Source organism: Oryctolagus cuniculus, chromosome 17 (genome assembly GCF_964237555.1).
Source record: "Oryctolagus cuniculus chromosome 17, mOryCun1.1, whole genome shotgun sequence".
In the NCBI taxonomy this organism is placed as follows: domain Eukaryota; kingdom Metazoa; phylum Chordata; class Mammalia; order Lagomorpha; family Leporidae; genus Oryctolagus; species Oryctolagus cuniculus.
The window spans coordinates 44,386,854-44,409,028 of NC_091448.1; the positions used below are offsets into that span (position 1 = coordinate 44,386,854).

A 22,175-nucleotide genomic window follows, 5' to 3' on the forward strand; every position below is an offset into this window, starting at 1 on the left:
TGAGGGACTTAGAATTAAGGTAATACAGTACTCAGGTTCTGAAAAGGAACAGAAGTAGAGAAGTCATGATTGCAAGTCATTTAACTATGTGTGGCAAGACTGGGTCTAGAGACTGGAGCCCACTACTAAGTCAGGGCTCTCAGGAGAGGACCCCCCTGCCGCACCCCCCCACATTAAGCAGAGGCCCCCCCTACCCTCCCACTGTCCTCCACCCAGCTTAGGCTCACTTTCCCCCAACACCTCCCCTCTCTCCCATGGGGACTGAGATCTGTTAAAAGGGTCTTCTACCTGTTGGATCCACATTGGAGGGAGGGTCCCCTCTAGGGGTGATGACAGGTAGGACAGACAGGCAGAAAACATAATTTGAAGTATTTTTGTTTTTTTTATATACAGAATACAGGAAAGTTTCTGTAAAGTCTAAAACATTACAATTACTATGTACATCAGTACTAGTTGTAGGGGTGGGAAGAGAGGAGGGATCCAGGGTCAGGAGGGAGAGGAGAGAAGTGGTCAGAGAACAAAAAAAAGGAGACAAAACAGATTTACGACAAAAACGTTTTTGCTACAATAGACAATTTGAAAACGCTCTACCACATGTAGTACTGTACACAGTTTTTAAAAACATTGAAAAAATGTCATCACTAGATGTATTTACACAAAATCCAAATACACTTTTCCTTATTTGAAATAAAATAGATGGACAGCCAGAAAAAGAATCCATTTCTCATTTGTCCATAATACACAGTAGCTACCTGTAGTGCAACCGCTGCAGAAAGGGAAGTAACTCGGAGGGCGGGAACCATGGAAGGAGGGCGGGTAGCGCTTTATATTAAATAAAACAATGATATTGTATAGATTTTGCTGTATGAAAACTGTATTTTTTCTTTTAATATAAAACTATTGTCACTGCCACAAAATAGAACAAGTTTCTGATTATTTTACAACGGCGGGCGAGGGGGAGGGAGCAGGAGGTGGGTGGGGAAGGGCTTTGTGTTGGAGGAAGTGTCCAGACCACAGGTCTTCCCCTCCCTGCCCACGCTGTTCCTCAGCTCGGGTCTGCCGCTTTCCCATGAAATGTTGAGTACAAATATATGTGCAAATGCCCCCTAGAACTTGAGAAAAGAAAAAGGATTTTTAAAAAACAGTCAAAAGGTTTTCTTCATTTCATGCAAAGATTGTAGTTGGAGGGTTTCTGGTAGAGTATAGAAAACACCCGGGCTTGGTTTGTGTACATTTTTGCATTGCAGGAGTCTTGGATGGACAGGCCGGTGGTGGGGTAGCCGCCAGCCCTAGGGAACGGAGTTGGAGCGCAGCACAGGGCCCTGGTGGGGTTTGAGAGACAGCTTCTCAGTCAAGACCCCATCCTGCAGGAGGCTGGCATCGCCTTTGGGCTGTTTGGTCGCAAACTCAGTGATGCTGAAGACAAACTGCAGGCAGCCCAGCTTGATGTAGCTGCCATGGTGCAGTAAGGCCGTGCCCTCCCAGCCGGCCCCACTGCCCCCGATCAAGCTCGAGCTGCTGGCTTTGCAATTGCAGGGTCTCCGCTGCGGCCCCTGGGCCTGGGAACTCATCATGGCTGCCTCCTCACTTGGCTCTTCATCCTGTTTCTGGTGCCGGCGGCGCCCTGGGAAAAAGGGGGATGGTCACAGCAGAGGAATAGTAGGGCAGCCAACCCATCTGGGCTGCTGGCCAGGGTTGGGCGCCCACCATCTCCCCACTCCAACTGCTGCATGACTAGGGGTGAGGGATGCTCAGAAAGAGCTGGTGGAGCCTAAGGTCCCCAAATAGGTTTGCAAAGGGGGGGGGGGGTGCGCTCAGCGCTTGCTTCTCTGTAGCCTTCCCTGGACCCACAGGCCAAGGAGAGTTTGGCCAACAGGATAGTGAAGGCAATGAATCAGAAACACTCTGACTGGGGCCTTAGCTTCAGGGCCATAGGCCACTGCCCCAACTTACTGATGACACTCTGCACTTTGGCAACAATACTGCTTGGTGGGGTTGGCGGGGTCTTCTCAGAGAAGTCACATGAGTACAGCACATTGTCCACCGTTGTCCCGTGCTCACTGTAGTTTAACAGCTCATAATGTTTGGTATTCTGAGGAGGAGGAGGGGAGATAAGATGTGTGGTCTGCTGCGTGGGGCCTGGGGCTAGGGGAAGAGAGGACACATGGAGAAGGCTGTGCTGCTCTACTTAGGGAGCTCATGCTGTCTGCCCCGGTCATGCCCCCAGCACCTCCTCAGGGAACCCGCCTTTCCACAGTCCCACGCCCCTGCACTCCCACTGCTCCTTCACTCTCTTCTTCAGCACTGGCTCCTGTTGAGACGATACACACTGGCACAGGGACACACCCACAGGGCTCGCTCCTTCTGGGCCAGTCGCCTCCCCAGCCCTGTGCTGCGCCTGTGACCAGTCTCAGGAGAAATGGTAGCCCTGCTCCTAGGGAGCAGGCAGCACTGTAGGATAGTCTTCCATACCCAGACTCTTCTCCAAGGATGATGGGGAGGGGAGGTGGGAACCCCAATTCCCCACCCACCCCAGGGCACCAAACAATAACAACAAAAAGCCCCAATGTTTGGGAGAGGCCCTAGGGCAGCAAAGCTCCTTCCCACCCCATGTCTGCCCTCACCTCATCGTAGAATATGCAGGCGTGTTTCCCGGACACGTAGTTACAGTGACCATAGTTTGTAAGGCACACATCCATGTCAGCTCCTGCAAGGTGGCAGGAGTAGAGGAAAAGGAAGGCAGAGAACAGACCGTAAGGTGTATGGATGGGGCAAGTGAGGGAGGGAGTTAGCTTCTGGGTGGGCATTAGCAGAGACCCCACTGGGTGGGACAGCTCGAGGAGCTCTCCTTGTATTTTTGAACAAAAACTGATGTCTTTTCCAATATCCTGCTAAATGCCAGCTGTTTCTGCCAGCTGATCTGCTTTAGAACATGTGGCTGCTACCCAGAGGGAAAAAGCGAGCTACTAAAGCTGGGATTATTTCTGTAAGAATACAAAATGGGAGTGCAGGGCCTATAAATCATAACCCCTGAGAGAAAGGGACATTTCTGGGCTAAGGGCTAGCTTGCTGCCGTGCACACCAGCTGTGGGGTAGGGTGTGTGTGTGTGTGTGTGCGAGTCCATGGCTTCTGCGAAGACCCCCAGGGACAGGCATCTGCCCTTCCCTCAGGTCTTTCCAGCAGTGTTTAAAACGCCTTCCTGAGCAGCAGTCAGGGTGCACTTTCATCTCTGCTGATGCCACACTAAGCCCAGATAAAGCAGAAGAGCCTGAGCCAGGGAAGTGCTTCATAGTCTCTTATCTGGACATCCATCGGGTTAAACCAGTCAACTCAGCAAAAGGCTTCCCTCACCCGTCGCTAGCTTCTATGGCTAAGAGTGTCAATGTTTAAGGGTTGGAAAAATTCAGGACCTCTCCCAGCTTCCTGGCTGGCTCACCTGTCCCGATGTAGAGGGTTCGATAGCACATGTTCACAGCTCCTCCAAGCCCTAGGAGGGGGTAGAACACAGCTCGGGCCTGTACCTCCTTTCTTTGTACTGTAAGATAAACACAGGGACAGCATAAGTTAGCAACTCAGAACCTGAGATCCAAACAGTACCCAACAAAACCTGGCCCCTTGGATCCTGGCCTGGAGAAAATCCCACTGGATGACTCATCTTTCCAAGCTCACACCTGACACGGAGCTACTTTAAGGAGATGTTTTCTCTCCCCAGCCACACCAAATCCAAGGTGTGGTCAAGGAGGACTAGCCTTGAAGATGGTCATAAAATTCAAGGACAACAGTACTTTAAGCTCCTGGGAATTTGGCTAGCCTATCAGGGATATTCCAGTTGACATTATAAGAAGAACATGGAAGAACAGGCATAGATGAGTAGTTCTCAAATCACCTAGAGTCTTGTTAAAATACAGATTCTGGGGGGCTGGCGCTGTGGTGCAGTAGGTTAATCCTCCGCCTGTGGTGTCAGCATCCCATGTGGGTGCCAGTTTTAGTCCCAGTTCTGCTCCTTTTCCGATCCAGCTCTCTGCTGTGGCCTGGGAAAGCAGTATTAGATGGCCCAAGTCCTTGGGCCCCTGCACCTGCATGGGAGACCTGGAAGAAGCTCCTGGCTCCTGGCTCCAGTTCAGCGCAGCTATGGCCATTGCGGCCATTTAAGGAGTGAGCCAGTGGATGGAAGACCTTTCTGTCTTTCCCTCTCACTGTCTTTAACTCTACCTCTCAAATAAATAAAATCTTAAAAAAAATAAAAATAAAAATAAAAAAGCAGATTCTGAGGTTGTAGGTCTGAGGTGGGGCTTGTGTTCTACATAATAACATGCTCTCAAGTGATGCTACTGCTGTGGGTCTGGCAGCCATGCTTAGGCTCTTAAAAGCTAATGCTCAGAGAGATCCAAGCAGAGTTAATCACTTGGAAGAATTTGCAGGAGGCTAGCCTGCTTGTTAATTCTATTTCTCACCTTGACCTTCTAAAGTTCCCTCTTGGTCAATCCTTCTAATTCAAATATTTGAAAGCAGTTGAGCAGAAAGCACACCATATATATCCAAAGGTACTGGGAGCTGCTCCACTGTGTCTCAAATGTCTTCCCCAAGACTGAACAGAAAAAGCTGTGGTTGCCATCTCACTCCTGCTCTGAGGGAGAATAAAAAAGCCATAGTGCTTTACTAAGCCCTTTAAAAGCACACAAGGAGATGCGAGATACTGGAAGCTGAGATTCTCCATGGAAGTAAAGTGGCTGTACACACAGAGGGGAGAGCTGGTGGTGCAGTGGTGCTGTGTGGTGTGTGCATGCGCACCTTCTGTGTGGTGCCCTCCGGAAGCCAGTGGATGTGTCCCGACACTGCCTGGTGAAGCTTGGACCCGGGAGGGGAAAAGCTGATGTATTCTCTGCAAGGCCAGAAACTTGATCAGCTTCTCGTCCAGCATATTTATCTCGATTTCTATTAATCAAAGAAAAAGATTAAAAAGCAGCTGAGGTGGAAATGGAATGTGGAAGTAGTTAAGGGTCACAGAGCAAAAAGTTCAGCATTTTTGAAATCCAGTCAAACAGCATCGAGTATAGAGGGGTTCAAGGAAGCAGAGCCAGGCAGCTCGCCATGTGCATGTGGGTATTTGGGCAGAGTAACTTTGGGTGAAGTGGTCCTAAAAAGGCAGAGCAAAATAAACCACTTGCCTACCTACGGGGACAGCCTGGTTGTCTGGTTTTGAGACTTGGGTTTCTATCTACCCTCTGTTCACAGAGGTCAGGATCTGTGCCTTTTCTCCTTGACTCTGGGGGTTGATGACTCCTTGACTTCGAGGAGGAAGCTCCCAGTTTTGCTCTGAAGGCCAGGTGATCTGCTGAAGTCACTTTGTTCTTGGCTCACTGGTTCAGCTCAGCCTTGTTTTCCCTTGTCTTTACAGGTACATGCATGTGTAGAAGGCAGAGCTAGCTTTTTTACTCCAATTCTCTACCCAAAGGGGCACTCCACACCCTCCACACCTTAGTCCCCTGAGATCAGGCATTGTTTCTTTTCTCTGTCTCTGAAATGAGCCAAATGTCGGACAAGGAAGGCCCCTGCACCCCAGCAGTTGGTAGAACAGAAGCAGCTCACGCACTCACCTCCATTGACATCCATAAATGCTCGAAGTGAGTTGGTGAGGTCCACCATGGCAGTAGAGTTGGCTGGGAAAGAGGGTACGGTTAAAGCGCTTCCTATGGATAACGTGCCGGGGCTGACCTTGCCATCTGGGGACGGAGCAGGAAGACTTGTTACTTACGTAGCCTGAGGGAAACCCACTGATCCAATCCCCCACTGCTGAGACAGGTCTGGATTTCGGACCAAAGGTGATGTTCCCTTCTTGATTCTCAACCCATAGGTTCTGGAACTCCTAGAGCTAAAAACGTGTGGTGAGGAAGGGCAAACGGAATGACAATGCACCCAGGGAACGCAGCAGTCTCCAGAGCACTGAGAGCCACTGTGATCTACTGCTTTGGGAAAGTGGTGGGGCAGCTTCATTTTCTGGGCCATGACCACCACCCTGCTGCCTCTAAAGGAAGTTGTACTTTCCTCTGTAATTCCTACCTACTGAAGTACGACTCAGAGCGTGCAGAAGCTATCCAGGCTGATATGAAAAGGTAAACCGAGACAGAAAAACAGCCTGGGAGCAGGGCCATCCTGGGACCAGGGGCCCCCATGCAGGGAAATCACAGTCACCTGGTTACCGAGACTCCCAGCTGACTAGGAGGCCGGCTTCAGTTCGGACAGGAGAGACCACAGGGGGTTCCAGCAGCATCTGAAACCTGGTTCAGATGCTGGGGTCAGCAACCTTGGGCTCCTGAGTGCTGACTAGGGGCAGCTGAGCAAGCAGGTCCATACTGGGCCAAGTATAGACTTAAGGGAATGCCCTTTAGCATGGAGCCTGAGAGCAAGCTTCTGAGCCAGACCAACCTCCACGGGCATCCCACTCTGAAGCTACTCTAAAACACTGTGATACTTTCTGTCCCAGTTTCCCTGACATGGAAGTTCCTCAAATGAGCTGGCTCAAAATCTCTACCAGGCATGGCTCTAGTCTTGTGTGAAACATGAAACACTGAGGCCATTACCTAGACCACAGTGGTTCCAGATAGCATGATGCTGTTTTTGAAGGTGATAGAACAAAACGAAACAGCCAGAAGTCTAGGCCTGGAAAGTGGGGGAAGGAGTCAGGAGACTCAGGTTGCAGTTCTAATCCGGCCACTGGGCACCATTAAGGAAATCATGTAAGCTTTCAGAGCCTAAGCAGTCCCACCTATAAAAACGGGGACAGGTTGACAATATGCTTCCTTTTCTATTACACAAATGGCTGTGGGGGGGAGAACAAACAATACAGAGATCAAAATCCCGTGATGAGAGCCAGCATTGTGGCACACAGGGTTAAGCCACCACTTGTGATGCTGGCATTCCATATCAGAGTGCTAGTTTGAATTCCATGAATTCCAGCTACTTTGCTTCTGATTCAGCTTCCTGTTAATGCACCTGGAAAGATGGTGGAGGACGGCCCAAGTATTTAGGCCCCTGCCACCCATGTGGGAAACCTGGATGGAATTTCTGGCTCCTGGTTTTGGCCTGGTCCAGAGCTGGCTGTTGTGGCCCTTTAGGGAGTGAACCAGCAGATGGAAGCTCTCTCTGCCTTGCCCTCTCTCTCTGATGCTCTGCCTTTTAAGTAAATCAGTATTAAAAAAAAATTCATGTGACATAGTCACAGCAGTATAAATGCTTTTGGAATCTTAGGTCTTGCCAGGAAGAATGTAAAATCACCCCAGACTGAGTAGCACTCACCTGATGATGGCGCTGGTGAGCAGAATCGTTGGTTGGCTCCTGTGGCCATGATACCATCTCCTGCTGCTTGGGGGGGAGTGAGCACCCGGGTGGCATTTGGGGGTGAGCCCAGTGGCCTTGAGTCTGTCAACGGAGGTCCTATCTGTGATTGGACAGTCTTTCTTTGCAAAGTGCTGGTGTTCTCAATGCTGGCACAAGAGCTGGGAATGGAAGGGGGCAGGCTTGGGACAGGAACCAAACTCCTCTGGGGGCAAGAGCTGGGGCCAGTGGCATTCTCTGTCTTCACAATGATGCCGACGGTGTGGTTCTGAAGCCCCCCAGCCGCTGGTGGCGTGAGGGGTCGAGGCCAGCTTTGCCGGTGTGAGAGGCCTGGTAGGGGGGTGTTGGCGCCTGGAAGTCGCCGGGGGTCCGTGGAATCAGTGGGGCTGCTGTAGAGGTGAGGGCCATTGGCTTTCACCTCTGTGTTCACTGGCCCGTTGGCAGTCCCACAAGGGGCTTTCTTGGATTTTTCCGCACAAGAACTGCAGCTGATGTCCTCTAGGGCTGGGGGCTGGTGGGGTGGAGAGCAGCTCAGGGAGTTCTGGGTGCTAAACCCTGAGGGGCAGGACAAGGGGTAGTGGGAAGCTGTAGGTGCCTTGTCAGCTGTTTGCAGGGAAGTGGTGATTGAGCTGTCAGTCACAATAACAGGCTTAATATCAGCCTTCTCTGTCTGTTCAGAGTCCCAATGCGAAGGCATCTGCTTAGCAGATAAATGTTTCAATATGCTGCACTGGAGCGCAACAACACTACAGAGCCACTGCAACGGAAGGAGAGGAGAGGAGAGGAGGGTGAGAGGCCTGGGAGGCGCTGATTCTTCCCGCCACAGCGGCCAGGGCCACAGCAGAGCTGACAAGCACTGTTTCCGAGGTCCCGTGGTGAGTGCCCAGGAGGGGGTGCTTGACTCCTGACAGGATTCCATTTCCATTCCCAAGCAAGACTTGTTGGTGCATTCAGCAGGCAAACCTGGTCAGCAGAGCTTGGGATTCGCGCTTTGACTCTGCCCCTAAGGCTCACCTCATGACCAACATTCAGCAAGGACCCTGGACACCGGCAGCGGTCCAGGACTATTGCCTCACCTCTCTATGGAGCTGCTCGTCTCTTTCTACAATACAGATTTGCCCGTCTCACAGTGCACCGGGGACCGATGGAGAGCAGCAGACAGTTGACTCTGTAGTGCTCTCTTACTTGCCTTTGGGGTCTGAGCCAGTGGTTGTCTGTGGAACACTCACTCTTGATGGGGGCAGGGGTGGGGGTTGGGGGATGGAGATGGGAACAACACTGAAGCTACTTCCAATACCAGCTATGGTGAGAGTGGCAGGAAGATTGCATTTGGAATCCCATCCCTGTCTTCACTCACCTCTTGTTGCTCTGCCTGGGTAGCTAAGTGCTCAGAGTTCAAAAGGTGCGTCTGTGATTCCTCAGGGATCCCATTGCAGATCAGCTCCCCATCCCGAATGGCCGCAGGTGCAATGAGAGGGGGTGGAAACTGGTACTGAGATTTTATAGCATCAGGAACCTGTTCAGAACAGATGAAAAGGAGAGGAAGCTATACCAGCATGTCCAGTTGATTCTGCCCTGTTGTGCTGCTCTGTGGTGCCTGTAACCACGGGACCATCCACTCTGGGCTCCACTGACAACAAAGAGGCTCAGTGTGCTGCGACTGCTCTGAGTCCCCTGTACCTGTGACTCTAACACACACACACACACACACACACACCACACAACACACCTGAAAAGGCACACACACAAAACATACTCAGAGCCTCCAATCTTTCTCATCAACGACCAAGGCCTGCAGAACACTTGTATTCTGCATGGGCCTGAAAAATATAAAACTGACACTGGATAGGGCTTCAAAATGGTACTCTAGGTTCTAATTGCTTAGTGTCAAGTTTGGGAGATGGGTAAGCAGTAACCGAGAGAAAAAGTTAAATGAGGTCTATTCATGGTACAGCATGAGGCCTGGCTCCTGGTAATAATTCAATCAATGATAGCTTTCTTCATCATACATTCACGACTCATGAAACAATTAAAGACCTCTTTGTTGGACAAAGAATATATACTCTGAAGCACAGCGTGCAAGAATAAAAGAGTCACACAAGCAAAGAGTCATTCACATATTTGACCAACATTTATTGAGCACCTCGTTCTGAGTCTGGGCACTACTTCAAGGCCTAGAGATCCAGAGGTGAACAAAATATAAGCCTTGCCCTCAAGGAGCTCACAGTCTAGGGGAAGACATAAATGGAAATATTGTAGTACAATGTAATGGGCCCATGAATAGAGGCTATGGAAAACATAAAGCAGGCAGGTGTTTAGGCTAACAGTTAAGATTCCTGTGTCCCTTGGGGACAGCTCTGTGGCACAGCAGGTTAATGCCCTGGCCTGAAGTGCCTTTCTCTCTCTGCCTCTCCTCTCTCTGTGTAACTCTGACTCTGAAGTAAAAAGTAAATAAAATCTTTAAAAAAAAAGGGGGGGGGGGCGGTGCTGTGGCGCAGTGGGTTAACACCCTGGCCTGAAGCACTGGCATCCCATATGGGCGCTGGTTCCAGACCCGGCTGCTCCACTTCCTGTCCAGCTCTCTGCTGTGGCCTGGGAAAGAAGTACAAGATGGCCCAAGTCCTTGGGCCCCTGCACCCACGTGGGAGACCTAGAAGAAGCTCCTGGCTTCGGATCGGCACAGCTCTGGCCCGTTGCGGCCATCTGGGGAGTGAACCATCAGATGGAAGATCTCTCTGCCTCTCCTCTGTGTAACTTTCAAATAAATAAATAAATCTTAAAAAAAAAGATCTGTGTCCCAAATAGGAGTACTCCAGTTTGTTTGTTTGTTTTTTTAATTTATTGATTTGAAAGGTAGAGGCAGAGAGAGAGAGAGAAAGAGAGAGGTCTTCCACCTGCTGGTTCATTCCCCAAATAGCTGCAATGACCAGAGCTAGGCTGATCCGAAGCCAGGACCTTCTTCCAGGTCTCCCATGTGGGTGCAGGGCACCAAGGACTTAGGTCATCTTCTACCACTTTCCCAGGCCATCATAGAGTGCTGGATCAGAAGTGGAGCAGCCAGGACTCAAACAGGTGCCCATACAGGATGCCGGCACTGCACTCCAATTCTTGACTCTAGCTTCTTCCTTGTGAGACCATGGGAGGCTGTGCTGATGACTTAAGTAGTTGTGTTACTATCACCCACAAGAGAGACTGGACTGAGTTCCTGGCTCCTGGCTTTAGCCAACTCCTGCCATTACAGGCATTTGGAGGAATGGATGAGCAGATGGGGGCTCTCTGTCACAAACAAACCCATAGGAGTGAGAGCTTACTTTAGTTTGATGGACAGAAACAGAATTAGGGAAGGTTTTATAGGAAGTCAACTTTTTTCTTTTTTGACAGGCAGAGTGGACAGTGAGAAAGAGAGACAGAGAGAAAGGTCTTCCTTTTTCCGTTGGTTCACTCCCCAATGGCCACTGCGGCCGGTGCACCGCGCAGATCCGAAGCCAGGAGCCAGGTGCTTCTCCTGGTCTCCCATGCAGGTGCAGGGCCCAAGGACTTGGGCCATCCTCCACTGCACTCCCGGGCTACAGCAGAGAGCTGGACAGGAAGAAGAGCAACCGGGACAGAATCCGGTGCCCCGACTGGGACTAGAACCCGGTGTGCTGGCACCGCAGGCGGAGGATTAGCCTATTGAGCCACGGCGCGGGCCAGAAGTCAATATTTGAGCTGTGTCTTGGAAGGTGAAAAGGAACTTGGCAGACATATGGGAAACAAGGGTAGGGAAGAACCACCATTTAGCATAGCAATGTGAAGTAGGTGGTGGATTTGGGAAACAGAGAACCAACAGATTTGGTGATCAAGTCCTTATGCAGAAAAGGAGCTAAAAACAGTTTTCAGTGTTTTAGGCTTGAGGGACTGTGCAGAGATCACTGTCATTAATTTTTTATTTATTTATTTTTTTGACAGGCAGAGTGGACAGTGAGAGAGAGAGACAGAGAGAAAGGTCTTCCTTTTGCCACTGGTTCACCCTCCAATGGTTACCGTGGCTGGTGCGCTGCGGCCAGCGCACTGCGCTGATCCGATGGCAGGAGCCAGATACTTCTCCTGGTCTCTCATGGGGTGCAGGGCCCAAGTACTTGGGCCATCCTCCGCTGCACTCCCTGGCCACAGCAGAGAGCTGGCCTGGAAGAGGGGCAACCGGGACAGAATCAGGCGCCCCAACCGGGACTAGAACCCAGTGTGCTGGCGCCGCAAGGTGGAGGATTAGCCTAGTGAGCCGTGGCGCCGGCCGACTGTCATTAATTGAAACAGGAACCACAGGAAGAACAGATACGGAGAGGTGGAAGACTTTTGGTCTTGGGCAGGTTTACACTATGGTACTTATGGGATGGGTAGGCAGATATGACTCTGGATATGAGGAGAAAGGCAAGGAATATGGAGTTCAGAGTCATCTCCCTGACTGTATTAGCCAGTACCATAGACTTTCTAAGACTACCAGGAAAGGAGCAAGGGGCAAATCTAAGGCTGTCCCTCAATCCCTGACAAGAGTCGAGAAGCAGGTGGAAGAACCTTGAATATAGATATCAAGTTCTCAGCAGGGATAAAGGCTAATATTCCAGCAGAGCTGGGTTTACCACTGTCCTATGGTGCTACAGTTCTTGTTTAACCTCCAAGTACAAAATGCTTTCCAGCCAACTTATGCCATTTTAAAAAAGGAAGGTGAGGCGGGGTGGTGGGAAAGGGAGGAGAGGAAAACACACAATAGGATTTTACCAAGATCCCATGGCATCTCACTTTAGCATCCAGGATGTCTTCCCAGTCTACGTGGTAATTTATACTTTGGATTACTTTTAGATCTGTTTGAGGTAGGAGGCATGTCACCTTTAATATCCCTTACCCTCAACTAAAAATTTTAATTGTAGAATGCTTGTGTTTCCGCTGAATATAAATATTTACCCAGTTAAGAGTTTGTTATGTAATTTCCAACAGTTAGCATCTTGCTAGAGCTGACACTCCCAGGAGGTGATGGGAATAGTGTGATTGATTTTTAAAGTGAGGCTGCCGCCAAGTGGCCATATTTCAGAATAGTTGGTTTCTGTTGGCGCATAGGGCTGTCAGTGGGATTATTTCAGAATAGCAAAATCAGTTTATATTTGGGTACACAGTGTAGGGTTAACTAAATGGCTAATGGGAAACATCCTCAACACCACCAAATGATTTTCAATGAAAGACATTTTTCTGTAAATCAGTGTGGACACACTTTAGCCACAAATATTAGGTATTATTATAGCAATGCTACAATTTAGAGTATTGGTGATATATTAACACCACTTGGTGACATAATTAGTAATTATTTTAAAAATTTAATTTTCCGGGGCCAGCGCTGTGGCCGCAGCAGGTTAACGCCCTGGCCTGAAGCGCCAGCATCTCATATGGGTGCCAGTTCGAGACCCGGCTGCTGCACTTCTGATCCAGCTCTCTGCTATGGCCTGGGAAAGCAGAGGATGGCCCAAGTCCTTGGTCCCTGCACCCGCGTGGAAGACCCAGAAGAAGCTCCTGCCTTAGGATTGGCACAGCTCTGGCCATTGCGGCCAATTGGGGAGTGAACCATCGGATGGAAGACCTCTCTCTCTCTTTCTCTCTCTCTAACTCTTTCAAATGAATAAATAAATCTTAAAAAAATAAATAAATAAAATTTTAATTTCCCTTTAGATATTTTCTTCTTAAGTTACTGAGGAATAGCTCCTCCCTTTCCACGTGGCTCTCTCTGCTTAACCAGTCCCATTTTTTATCTAGCCAAACAGTTCTAAGGCGGATATTTAACAAGCACAGACAGGATGAGTGTCAGGTGTGGGAACAGCAATAACAGAGCACTTCTGAGTTTGTTGGGCTAGCCGAAGGGCACTTATCCTTAGAAGAACTACAAACTGGCAGGCTTTAAAGGCCTACTAGGGGTTGGCTCTCATAATCTTGACTGCTATCCTCAAATATTAAAATGCAAGGTCACACTCATTACTTACTAAGGCACCACAGACACATCTCCAGGACTTCAATCTCTCCTCATTTGTGAAACTGGGATGATTCTTTGTCCATCCCATGAGGGCAATCAGAGACCACCAAATTTCCTGCCTGCTCCAAGCCGTAACTCACCTTCAAACTTCTTCTTTTGACAGACTGGAGCACACGGCGATTAGGAGGGTGCTTCTTATGGATTCGGTTCAGGAAGTCCACTTTGACAACATGCTGTGAAATGGTGTCCTGGAAACGATCGAACACCTGGCACCGATTGCTCAGTGTCATATTCTTCTGGTTCAGCTGGGGACAAAGCAAACACACCTGTGGTGAGATACAAATGGCACCCCCTGTCTAGCTAACCCTGTTTTCTGGATTTAAAAAATAGATAGCCTTGGCCAAATGGGTTCCTTCAGCCAGAGGCCAGGATGTCAACTCCTAACAGAGGGCAAGGGAACGTGAACGAGCTAGCCCTCCCCAGTCCAGCTGGGGAAAGCTGTAGATTCCTGTTCCCAGAGCACCCTTTGTCAGGATATCCTAAGAGCAGCATAGGTTTCAGAGGAGGTTCAGACTTTGCCCCTCCAGAAACCCAGTCTCACTTCCTAGCAAGGGACTCTTACAGGAAGCAGGACTGTGGCTGATAGCTGCGTCAGCAAAGATCCGGTGTCCCCTGCCTTATTCCTATTCCATGGTACCAGGGCTCTCCTGTGAACAGATCTTGATATCACAATCTTCCTCTGTGGGATGGTGTGGGGGAAGGGAGAAGCCTGAAATGCTCTTAGAGGCCAAAAGGAGGGAAGAAATAAAATTTTTTTAAAAAATATTTATTTATTCATTTGAGAGGTAGAGTTACAGAGAGAGGGAGATAGAGAAAGGTCTTCTATCAGCTGATTCACTCCCCAAATGGCTGCAAATGGCCCCAGAAAGCAGAATTTCTACATTGGCATACACAAGATATATTGAAAATACGCCACTTTCCCTTTTATGTATCTACCCACACTTTAACTCAAAAGAAAGGATCTGTTGTGGCAACTTCCTAATTAGTAATCAGGCCAAATCTTTAAGTGACTAGCAAAAAACCAACTAATAATTTATCAAAGCTGGAAAGATGCTCTTTACAACTCATATTTGAGGGGCTAGTGCTGTGGCATAGAGGGTTAAGCCTTTTCCTGTAGCACCAGCATCTCATATGGGCAATGGTTTGAGTCCTGGTTGCTCCAGTTCTGAGCCAGCTCCCTGCTAATGGCTTGGGAAAGCAGTGGAAGATGGCCCAACTGCTTGGGCCCCTGTACCCAGCCATTGTGGCTATTTGGGGAGTGAAACAGTGGATGGAAGACCTCTCTCTGCCTCTCTGTAACTCTGCCTTTCAATAAATAAATAAATATTAAAAAAAAAAAGGACTCATATTTGGGGCCCAGCATTGTGGTGCAGTGGTTAAGCCTCTTTTTATGATGCTGGCATTCCATATCAGAAAGCTGGTTCATGTCCTGGATGCTCTGTTTCTGATCCAGCTCTCTAATGCTCCTGGGAAGGCAGCAGATGATGGTTCAAAAGCTCGAATCCCTTCCACCCATGAGGGGGACCAGGATGGAGTTCTTGGCTCCTGGCTGTTGTGGGCATTAGGAGAGTGAACCAGCAGATGGAAATATCTCTCTAACTGAAAAGAAATAAATCTTTAAAACAAACAAACAAAAAAACACAACAAAAAACAGACTCATATTTGGGGGCCAGCACTGTGGGCAGTGGGATTAAGCTGAGACAGCTGGCATCCTATATTAGAGTGCCGGTTTGAATCCTGGCTGCTCTGCTTGATCCAGCTCCCTGCGAATACTCCAGCAGATGACTCAAATGCCTGGTTAGGGTTAGGGTTAGGGTTAGGGCCTGGGCCCTTGCTATCCATGTGGAAGACTGGAATAGTGTTTCTGGCTCCTGGCTTCAGCCTGACCCAGCTGTGGCTGTTATAGGCATTTGGGGAGTGAACCAGCATCTGTCTCTCTTTTTTTCTGCCTCTCAACTAACTAAATAACTAAATCTTCAAAAACAAAAAAACCTCTCATGTTATTTGAGTAAACTGCTTATGGTCATTTTTTTCCTGGTTCAGCAGGAAGCAAAACCAATACTCACTGAGCCTCAAAGAGAAGCTTCCTTTGAGATAAACTTTTCTGAATGGCATGAGTCAAAATAATACGAAGTAACTCTTTCTTCTATATGTGTTTGACTCTTTAACTGAGGATGGCCTCAGAGTATACACTAACAGTCATTCCATGGTTCCCATCACTTGGCAGATAATGTCATAAGCAGTAGCCTTTTTAATTTGGAAAGGCTGTGTTTAGGAGGGAACTCCTCTTCCTGAAGCCTCAGTCATTTGACACTGTGAGGGACTACTCTGTCTCTAAGGAGAAGTCCTCAGTCTCCTCTGGAGACAATTAAGCTCTCTTCTAGCCTCGGAAGCAGTCTGGAAAATGTACCGAAGTTTCCTGAGAGAGAAGGCCATAGGACACTCTCTTACCGTGCATTGACTTAGCAGCTTACTTATTGAACACCTCTTATGTGCCATCAAAAGGTCCTTATTTGGTGCCCAGGACACATGTATTCCACAGAATCAACCATTTATTTCCTTAAGGTTGGATCTAATAAACTCCTTCAGAGCTATATTATCAATTACCTAACACTCTGGGAGAAATTATTCACAATCAATTAAGCATTAGTGATTAAGTTTGCCTATGCAAACTAAGCAAGGCATTGTGAGAAAAGGCAAAATAAACAGCTGAGTTCTGTCAAAATAATCAGAATTGAGTAGGATGGTCTACAGAAACAGGCATCTGTGGGATTATCGTGAACTCTGGCACAAAGCTGACATTAATATGCTTTCTACTGAGTCAGTTCATGGCCCAGCTGTGCCTGGAGAGGACTGAATGGGTGCTGCTATGCTTACCACCACATGTTCGATGTGATTCGGACACATCCATCTGCCCAGGGGCATGGCAGTGAGCGGTGGCTCGAGGCAGTCCATGTGAAACAGGAGGGGGCAATAGTCACACTGGATGAGAGGGGCCACACGGCAACTCCTGCAAAAAAGGATGTAGGCCATTTCTGCAGCAGGATGAGAAACTTCACACTAACTTCCCTCATTAATCCTAACATTCTACCATCTCCTCCTCCCCCAGTCATTCAGTTACATTCACAATGAGAAAGATGGATGAATTCTGGGGCTACCACCAGGCTCTCCATTGTTCTGTCTTCCAAGAATGCATCTTGTGGGGAAGTGAATGTTCATCTGGAGTATGGTTAAGGTGGCTGTCAGAGGAGGAATGATCAGTGCTCAGCACCCACTCAGGGAAAAACAGCCAACTCTGCTTTCATCTGTCTGCTCCTCAAGAGAGCAATTACCTCATTTAAAAAAATCGCTAGCAACTTTTCTAGAATTTTAACTACAAGTAAGAAAAATTTCTGCCTGAAGCTCTTGGTAGAATTGACAACCACTGAGAGGTGTGCTGAGAAAAAGATTTTGTAATGTATTCATGTAAACACAGTTCAAGGGAGGCTTAAACACGATTTGCAACAATACTCCTCGGGTCCCGATGCACCAAAGCCAGTTTGTCCTGGCTCAGCATCCTGCTCTACTCTAGCTCCTTACAGTTCTTGCCATGGAACATTTTTTTTTTTTAAATGGCTATTTTCTCCTGCTATCCTGCTCTGACCAAAATACAGTCCTTTTATCATACCCAAGCCAGCAAGGCCTGCTTCAGTAACTGAATTGGCTGGTTTCTGTCACTGAGAAGATCCTTTTTGAAGGAAAACAGTGTCCAGGGAAGAAACAACTGGGGCAGTCCAGACGCTTTTGGAAGTCATCCAGTTCACACTGACTACCGTGGATACTTGCACTACTTTCAAACTCATCTCTAGTGATTTGAAAATGCTTTGCTTTTTCCAGGGACTTGTGTCCCTACTGAGCAGAAATCTTCTGTTAGCTAGTATAAATATCTCATGCCTCAGTTTAAATCCAACTCCTTTCACTCTAGCTTTTAACATCCGAGTTAACAGCATTCTATATTGTAATTCCTCAGGGAATATGTTGCTAACATGTTTAAGTCTCTGGTCAGCCAATGAGTCAGTCAGTCTCTGAGTACTCATCAGAAAATAGGATGTCCACATTTAACATACATAGTTTGGAAGAGCCGACAAAAGGGAGAAAAAAAAAAAGTCATTTGCCGCGTATGAGGAAGAGCCCCTTAGTACCAAAGAAAATACCTGTTACACGTGAAACAGACTTTAACTGGTAAAGGAACAAGACCATTGTGATCTAACTCATGCTGGGTCTTCTTAACATTCTTCCCTGTGGTTTCCTCTTTTCTTCTCCTCTTGCTAGAACCTAGAAGAGAAATTGGTAGTGCTGAACTATCCCTGGCTTCAGAGCTCCTAGCCTGGGATATGGAAGCATGGAGTGAAACATTCCATGGCCCAGACATGGATTTCTCTGAGGCCTCAGGGGCTAGTTTCAAGTTAAAAAAGCAAAAAAGAATGAGAAGCAGGTGGAGAGAAGGAGACTGAGATCTAAATTAGAACCATGATAGGAAGATACCTGTTTGGGGGCAGAAACACATCTCATTGTTTTGGAAACATGAAGTGGTCAAAACCCTAGGTTAGATACTGACAAACTATGATAAATGCCCAAAGGTCAACAAAGACTATTCTGTGGAGATGGCTGGGGAAAAAAGACTACAATTTCACCCCATTTTTGTAGAAATCAGAAAAGCTGGGGTTAGTAATAGGTTAAGCCTCTGCCTGTGGCACTGGCATCTCGCCTGCTTCACTTCCCATACAGCACCCAGCTAATGGCTTGGGAAAACAACTAGAGGATGGCCCAAGTGCCTGGGCCCCTGCATCCATGTGGAAGACCCAGAAGAAGCTCCTGGCTCCAGATTGACCCAGCTCCGGCCACTGTGGAGAGTGAACCAGTGGATGGAAAGCTCTCTCTCTTTCTCTGTCTAACTGTGCCTTTCAAACAAAATAAATAAATGTTTAAAAAGTAAACCAAGCTGGAAGCTTTGTGGAATCAATAGCATGGTGATAAAAAAAAAAAAAAAAAAAGAAAAAAGAATGGAGGGAAACTTGGTAATATATATTCTAACAATTCTAATATTAGGAATTTATCCTAAAGACACACTCACAAGTCTATATATGTGTATAATGATATATTCTCAGTTATTTGTTGAAGCACTACTTGTGGTAACAAAAGATTACATGTCTATTAAATAAATTATAGCATATCTGTATAGACTATTATGCAACCATTAAAAAAGAACCCAGGAAATTCTACATTGATATGGAAACACCAGTAGAGCATATTACGAGCTGAAAAAAGCATGTGTTACTGAAGGATAAAATAGAAGCATATATCTGCATTTATTTTTACATGCACAAAGAAATTTTGGAAGGATGCATAAACATCAACCCGTGGGTTATCTGTGAAAGGTAGGCAAATGGCAAACAGAGATGGGAAGGAAAATTTTCACTGTAAGCCTTTTTATATATGCATTTTTAACCACATTAATCTAGTATCTATTAAAAAAATAAATAAAATATATTCATTAAATAAAAGATTAAAATAAATAAATAAATAAATAAAAAGATACTAGAGAGAGCTGGCGCTGTGGCATAGCAGGTAAAGCTGCTGCCTGCAGGGCCAGCACCCTATATGGGCGCTGTTTCGAGTCCCGGCTGCTCCACTTCTGATCCAGCTCCCTGCTAACACACCTGGGAAAGTAGTGGAGGATGACCCAAGTGCTTGGGCCTTCGCACCTGTATGGGAGACCTAGGAGAAGCTCCTTTCTCCAGATTGGCCCAGCTCTGGCCATTGTGGCCATTTGGGGAGTGAATCAGCAGACAGAAGATCTGTCTCTTTCAAATAAATAAATTTTTTTTAAAAGTCTTAGAGGATTTTTTGTTTTAGATTTATTTATTTATTTGAAAGAGTTACATAGAGAGAGGAGAGGCAGAGAGAGAGGTCTTCTATCCACTAGTTCACTCCCCAATTGGCCACAATCGTCAAAGCTGCACCAATCCAAAGCCAGGAGCCAGGAGCTCCTCTGGGTTTTCCCATGTAGGTACAGGGGCCCAAAACTTGGGCCATCTCCTACTGCTTTCCCAGGCCATAGCAGAGAGTAGGATTGGAAGTGGAGCAGCCAGGTCTCGAACTGGCACCCATATGGGATGCCAGCACTCAGGCAGCAGTTTTACCAGCTACACCACAGTGCTGGCCTCAGTAAATAAATCTTAAAAAACAAAACAAAACAAAACAAAACAAAAAAAAACTAGAGAACTGAGACTCAGAAAATGGAAAAAAAAAAAAAAAAAAGAATAAGCACTGCAATTGTTAAAACCTTCAAAGATCTTTCCAGGTAGAGTCAGGAACCTGAGACAGCGGCTAAGCAGACACTGACCCCGCAAGCAACACTGCCCTTCTACTGGACAATAATCCTTGGGGGAGGTGAGTTGGGGGAAGAAATACAATGATGTTTGGCTAACCTGGTAGTGCGGTGGTACAAGTCAGTTCATTGGGCAACTGAAACTGGGTGGGGTTCCGCTCCATGGCGGCAGCAATCAGCAGTTCAAAGGGCCGCCTCAGCTGGGGCTGCACATAGTCCGGCTCTGCTACGACTGGCTCCTCATCGACGTCAATGATGTCCTCATCGACGTCATTCTGCTCCGAGGTGGGGGTCTCTGTGCTGGCATTGGAGGTGGGCGTGCCAGGCCGGCTGGCTCTCCTTTCCATGATCCGGGCATGGGCAATGGCCTTGAGTTCAGTTTTGCTAGCTGATCTGTCCAACAAGTCAGTATCACTGCTGGGGGATGTAGTCCTTTTGCCGGATTTGTCCACCAGTCCATTGACATGGCCCAGCTCCTTTTTCTGCTCTCGTTTCTGTGCAAATGAACAGGTGGGCCCATCACAAAAAGTACCACAAAATAGAGACGGCTGCTACAAAATCCTGCTAGACCACTAGCCAAAATTATCAGAGTCTTGTACATATCTCAGAACCATCCGAATGGGGACTTGGAACACTGGTCTGTTAAGGCTGACACGACTGTAACTGAACTAAAGTTGACAGAACTACAGAAGCAGGGAATCACCAAAAAGCACAGAAAGTTAGGAATAATTATTCAAGCTATATATTATTAACTTGTCACCACATGACATACAATATCTAAATACAAAATACAGGGCAAAGTATCAAAAAGTTAACACAGTGAAAATGAATTTAGTGAGACTAAAGTGAGAACAGTGAGAATAACATATTGAGAATCAATGATCACTGGGGTTTGCCTTAGAGCATCCTGACCTCCTGAATGGTTTAAAAAACATTGCTCAAAATAAAGGAAATTCACAAAAGCAAAGTCAAAAAGTAAAACAGACCAAGAGAGCTCCCTGTTTGGGGCAGTAGAGTGCTTGCGCAGAAAGTGACTGCAATATGAGGTGGAGGAGTGTTGTATGGAGAGCAGCAACTCCACAATCATGGTCTCCCAGGACGGCAGTTTTGAGCACTTCAATTTTAATGGAACTTGGAAAGTGACAATTCTTAGAAGGTGAGGAAATGGAAAAAGGCTAAGTGTACTCAGCAGGACTGGATGACTGACTGATAATATAGTTTCCTCCAGGACTCCAAATAGAGTGTTTGAGTGAACGTTTAACACTGGTCTCCAGTCAGGAGATCCGGAATTTTGTCCCAGCTCTCTCACTGATTCCCTCTGACCTTTGGTAACTTAGGTTGGTGAGCAGAAATTTTTCCCTCTGAAAAGAGCAGTAAAATCTTTCTTCTCCTCTCAAAAACATAGTAGAGATAGAGGTCCATACATAGGAACAGGATGGCTCCGAGTTGGGGGAATACCTAGCCTCCACTAGGAATCACAGTAGGACCTGAACATCAGAGTTTGACCTGAGGATGTATCATTTCAATCCACTTCAGTGAAAATACAGGAGGCCAAAGGGGAGTAGAGGTGGTGGTGGAAAAGGCAGATTTGGCACCGGTAGGCAAAGAGGTCCATGTGAAAGCAGGTCAGAGCAGCATCTCAGGAGAAGCACCCTATGTTAGAAAAAGGCATACTATAATCCCCAGCAAATAGCTCTGCTTCTAGAAAACTGATGACGAGGAAACAGAGCTTTGGAATAAAACAGGATTTAGTTCAAATCTTGGCTCTGTCAATTCCTTTGAATCCTTGAGGAAGTTATTCTACACGTCTGAGCCTTAGTTTCTCCCTTTCTAAAATGGAGATCTAGGGGGCAGGCACTGGAGGGGTGGTTAAGATGCTGCTTCAGATGCCTGCAGCCCACATCAGATGGAGTGCCTAGGTCCTAGTCTGGCCCCCAATTCTGACTTCAGCTTCCTGCTGATGTGCACCCTGGAAGGCAAGGGAGTAACTGCCCAGGTATTTGGGTCCTGGCCACCCACACGAGAAACCTAGACTGAATTCTTGGACCCCAGCTTTGACCTGGTTTAGCCCTGGATGCTGCAGGCATTTGGGGAGAGAACCAGTGAATGGGAGGTCTGTATGTCTCTCTGTTTCAAATAAATAAACTAAAAAACAAATGCATAGGATAGATTTTCTACTGGCACCCTTAGACAGCTGTATGGCTTAAATTTGGCATATGATGGGCATTAACCTAGTATTAGTTTCTTTTCTCTAGCTTCTTTTCCTGATTTTACTACTCCCCCCTCACCTCCTCCTGACTCATTCAGGTCCAGTTTCTTTTGAGTGGCAAGTTTCTAAAAGGTGCCCTCACTGGCAGGTGCCTCTAACTGGACCTGCTCTAACCTAATTGGGAATAAACAGGAATAATCTTGGAAGA

The 22,175-nt window shown here is 47.4% G+C and overlaps 1 protein-coding gene and 1 long non-coding RNA gene across 2 annotated transcripts in view; one reads left to right on the forward strand and one right to left on the reverse strand.

The window, feature by feature from the left end:
• Nucleotides 1–362: 362 nt before the first annotated feature.
• PHF12 (PHD finger protein 12) overlaps nt 363–22,175 on the reverse strand; it is a 52,709-nt gene continuing 30,896 nt past the window's right edge. Inside the window, exons 4-15 of the mRNA XM_002718916.5 lie at nt 19,859–20,252; nt 17,582–17,702; nt 16,266–16,398; nt 13,469–13,633; nt 8,694–8,852; nt 7,298–8,093; nt 5,599–5,724; nt 4,793–4,936; nt 3,438–3,536; nt 2,625–2,707; nt 1,954–2,092; nt 363–1,624 (exon numbers count right to left, since the gene is read on the reverse strand). Coding sequence (XP_002718962.1) covers nt 1,290–1,624; nt 1,954–2,092; nt 2,625–2,707; nt 3,438–3,536; nt 4,793–4,936; nt 5,599–5,724; nt 7,298–8,093; nt 8,694–8,852; nt 13,469–13,633; nt 16,266–16,398; nt 17,582–17,702; nt 19,859–20,252 — 2,694 coding nt within the window. The 3' untranslated portion in view covers nt 363–1,289. The remainder of the gene's footprint in view (nt 1,625–1,953; nt 2,093–2,624; nt 2,708–3,437; nt 3,537–4,792; nt 4,937–5,598; nt 5,725–7,297; nt 8,094–8,693; nt 8,853–13,468; nt 13,634–16,265; nt 16,399–17,581; nt 17,703–19,858; nt 20,253–22,175) is intronic.
• The window catches only part of LOC138846172 (uncharacterized), a 28,352-nt gene continuing 19,696 nt past the window's right edge, over nt 13,520–22,175 (forward strand). Inside the window, exon 1 of the long non-coding RNA XR_011383612.1 lies at nt 13,520–13,659. This is a non-coding gene — a long non-coding RNA (uncharacterized lncRNA). The remainder of the gene's footprint in view (nt 13,660–22,175) is intronic.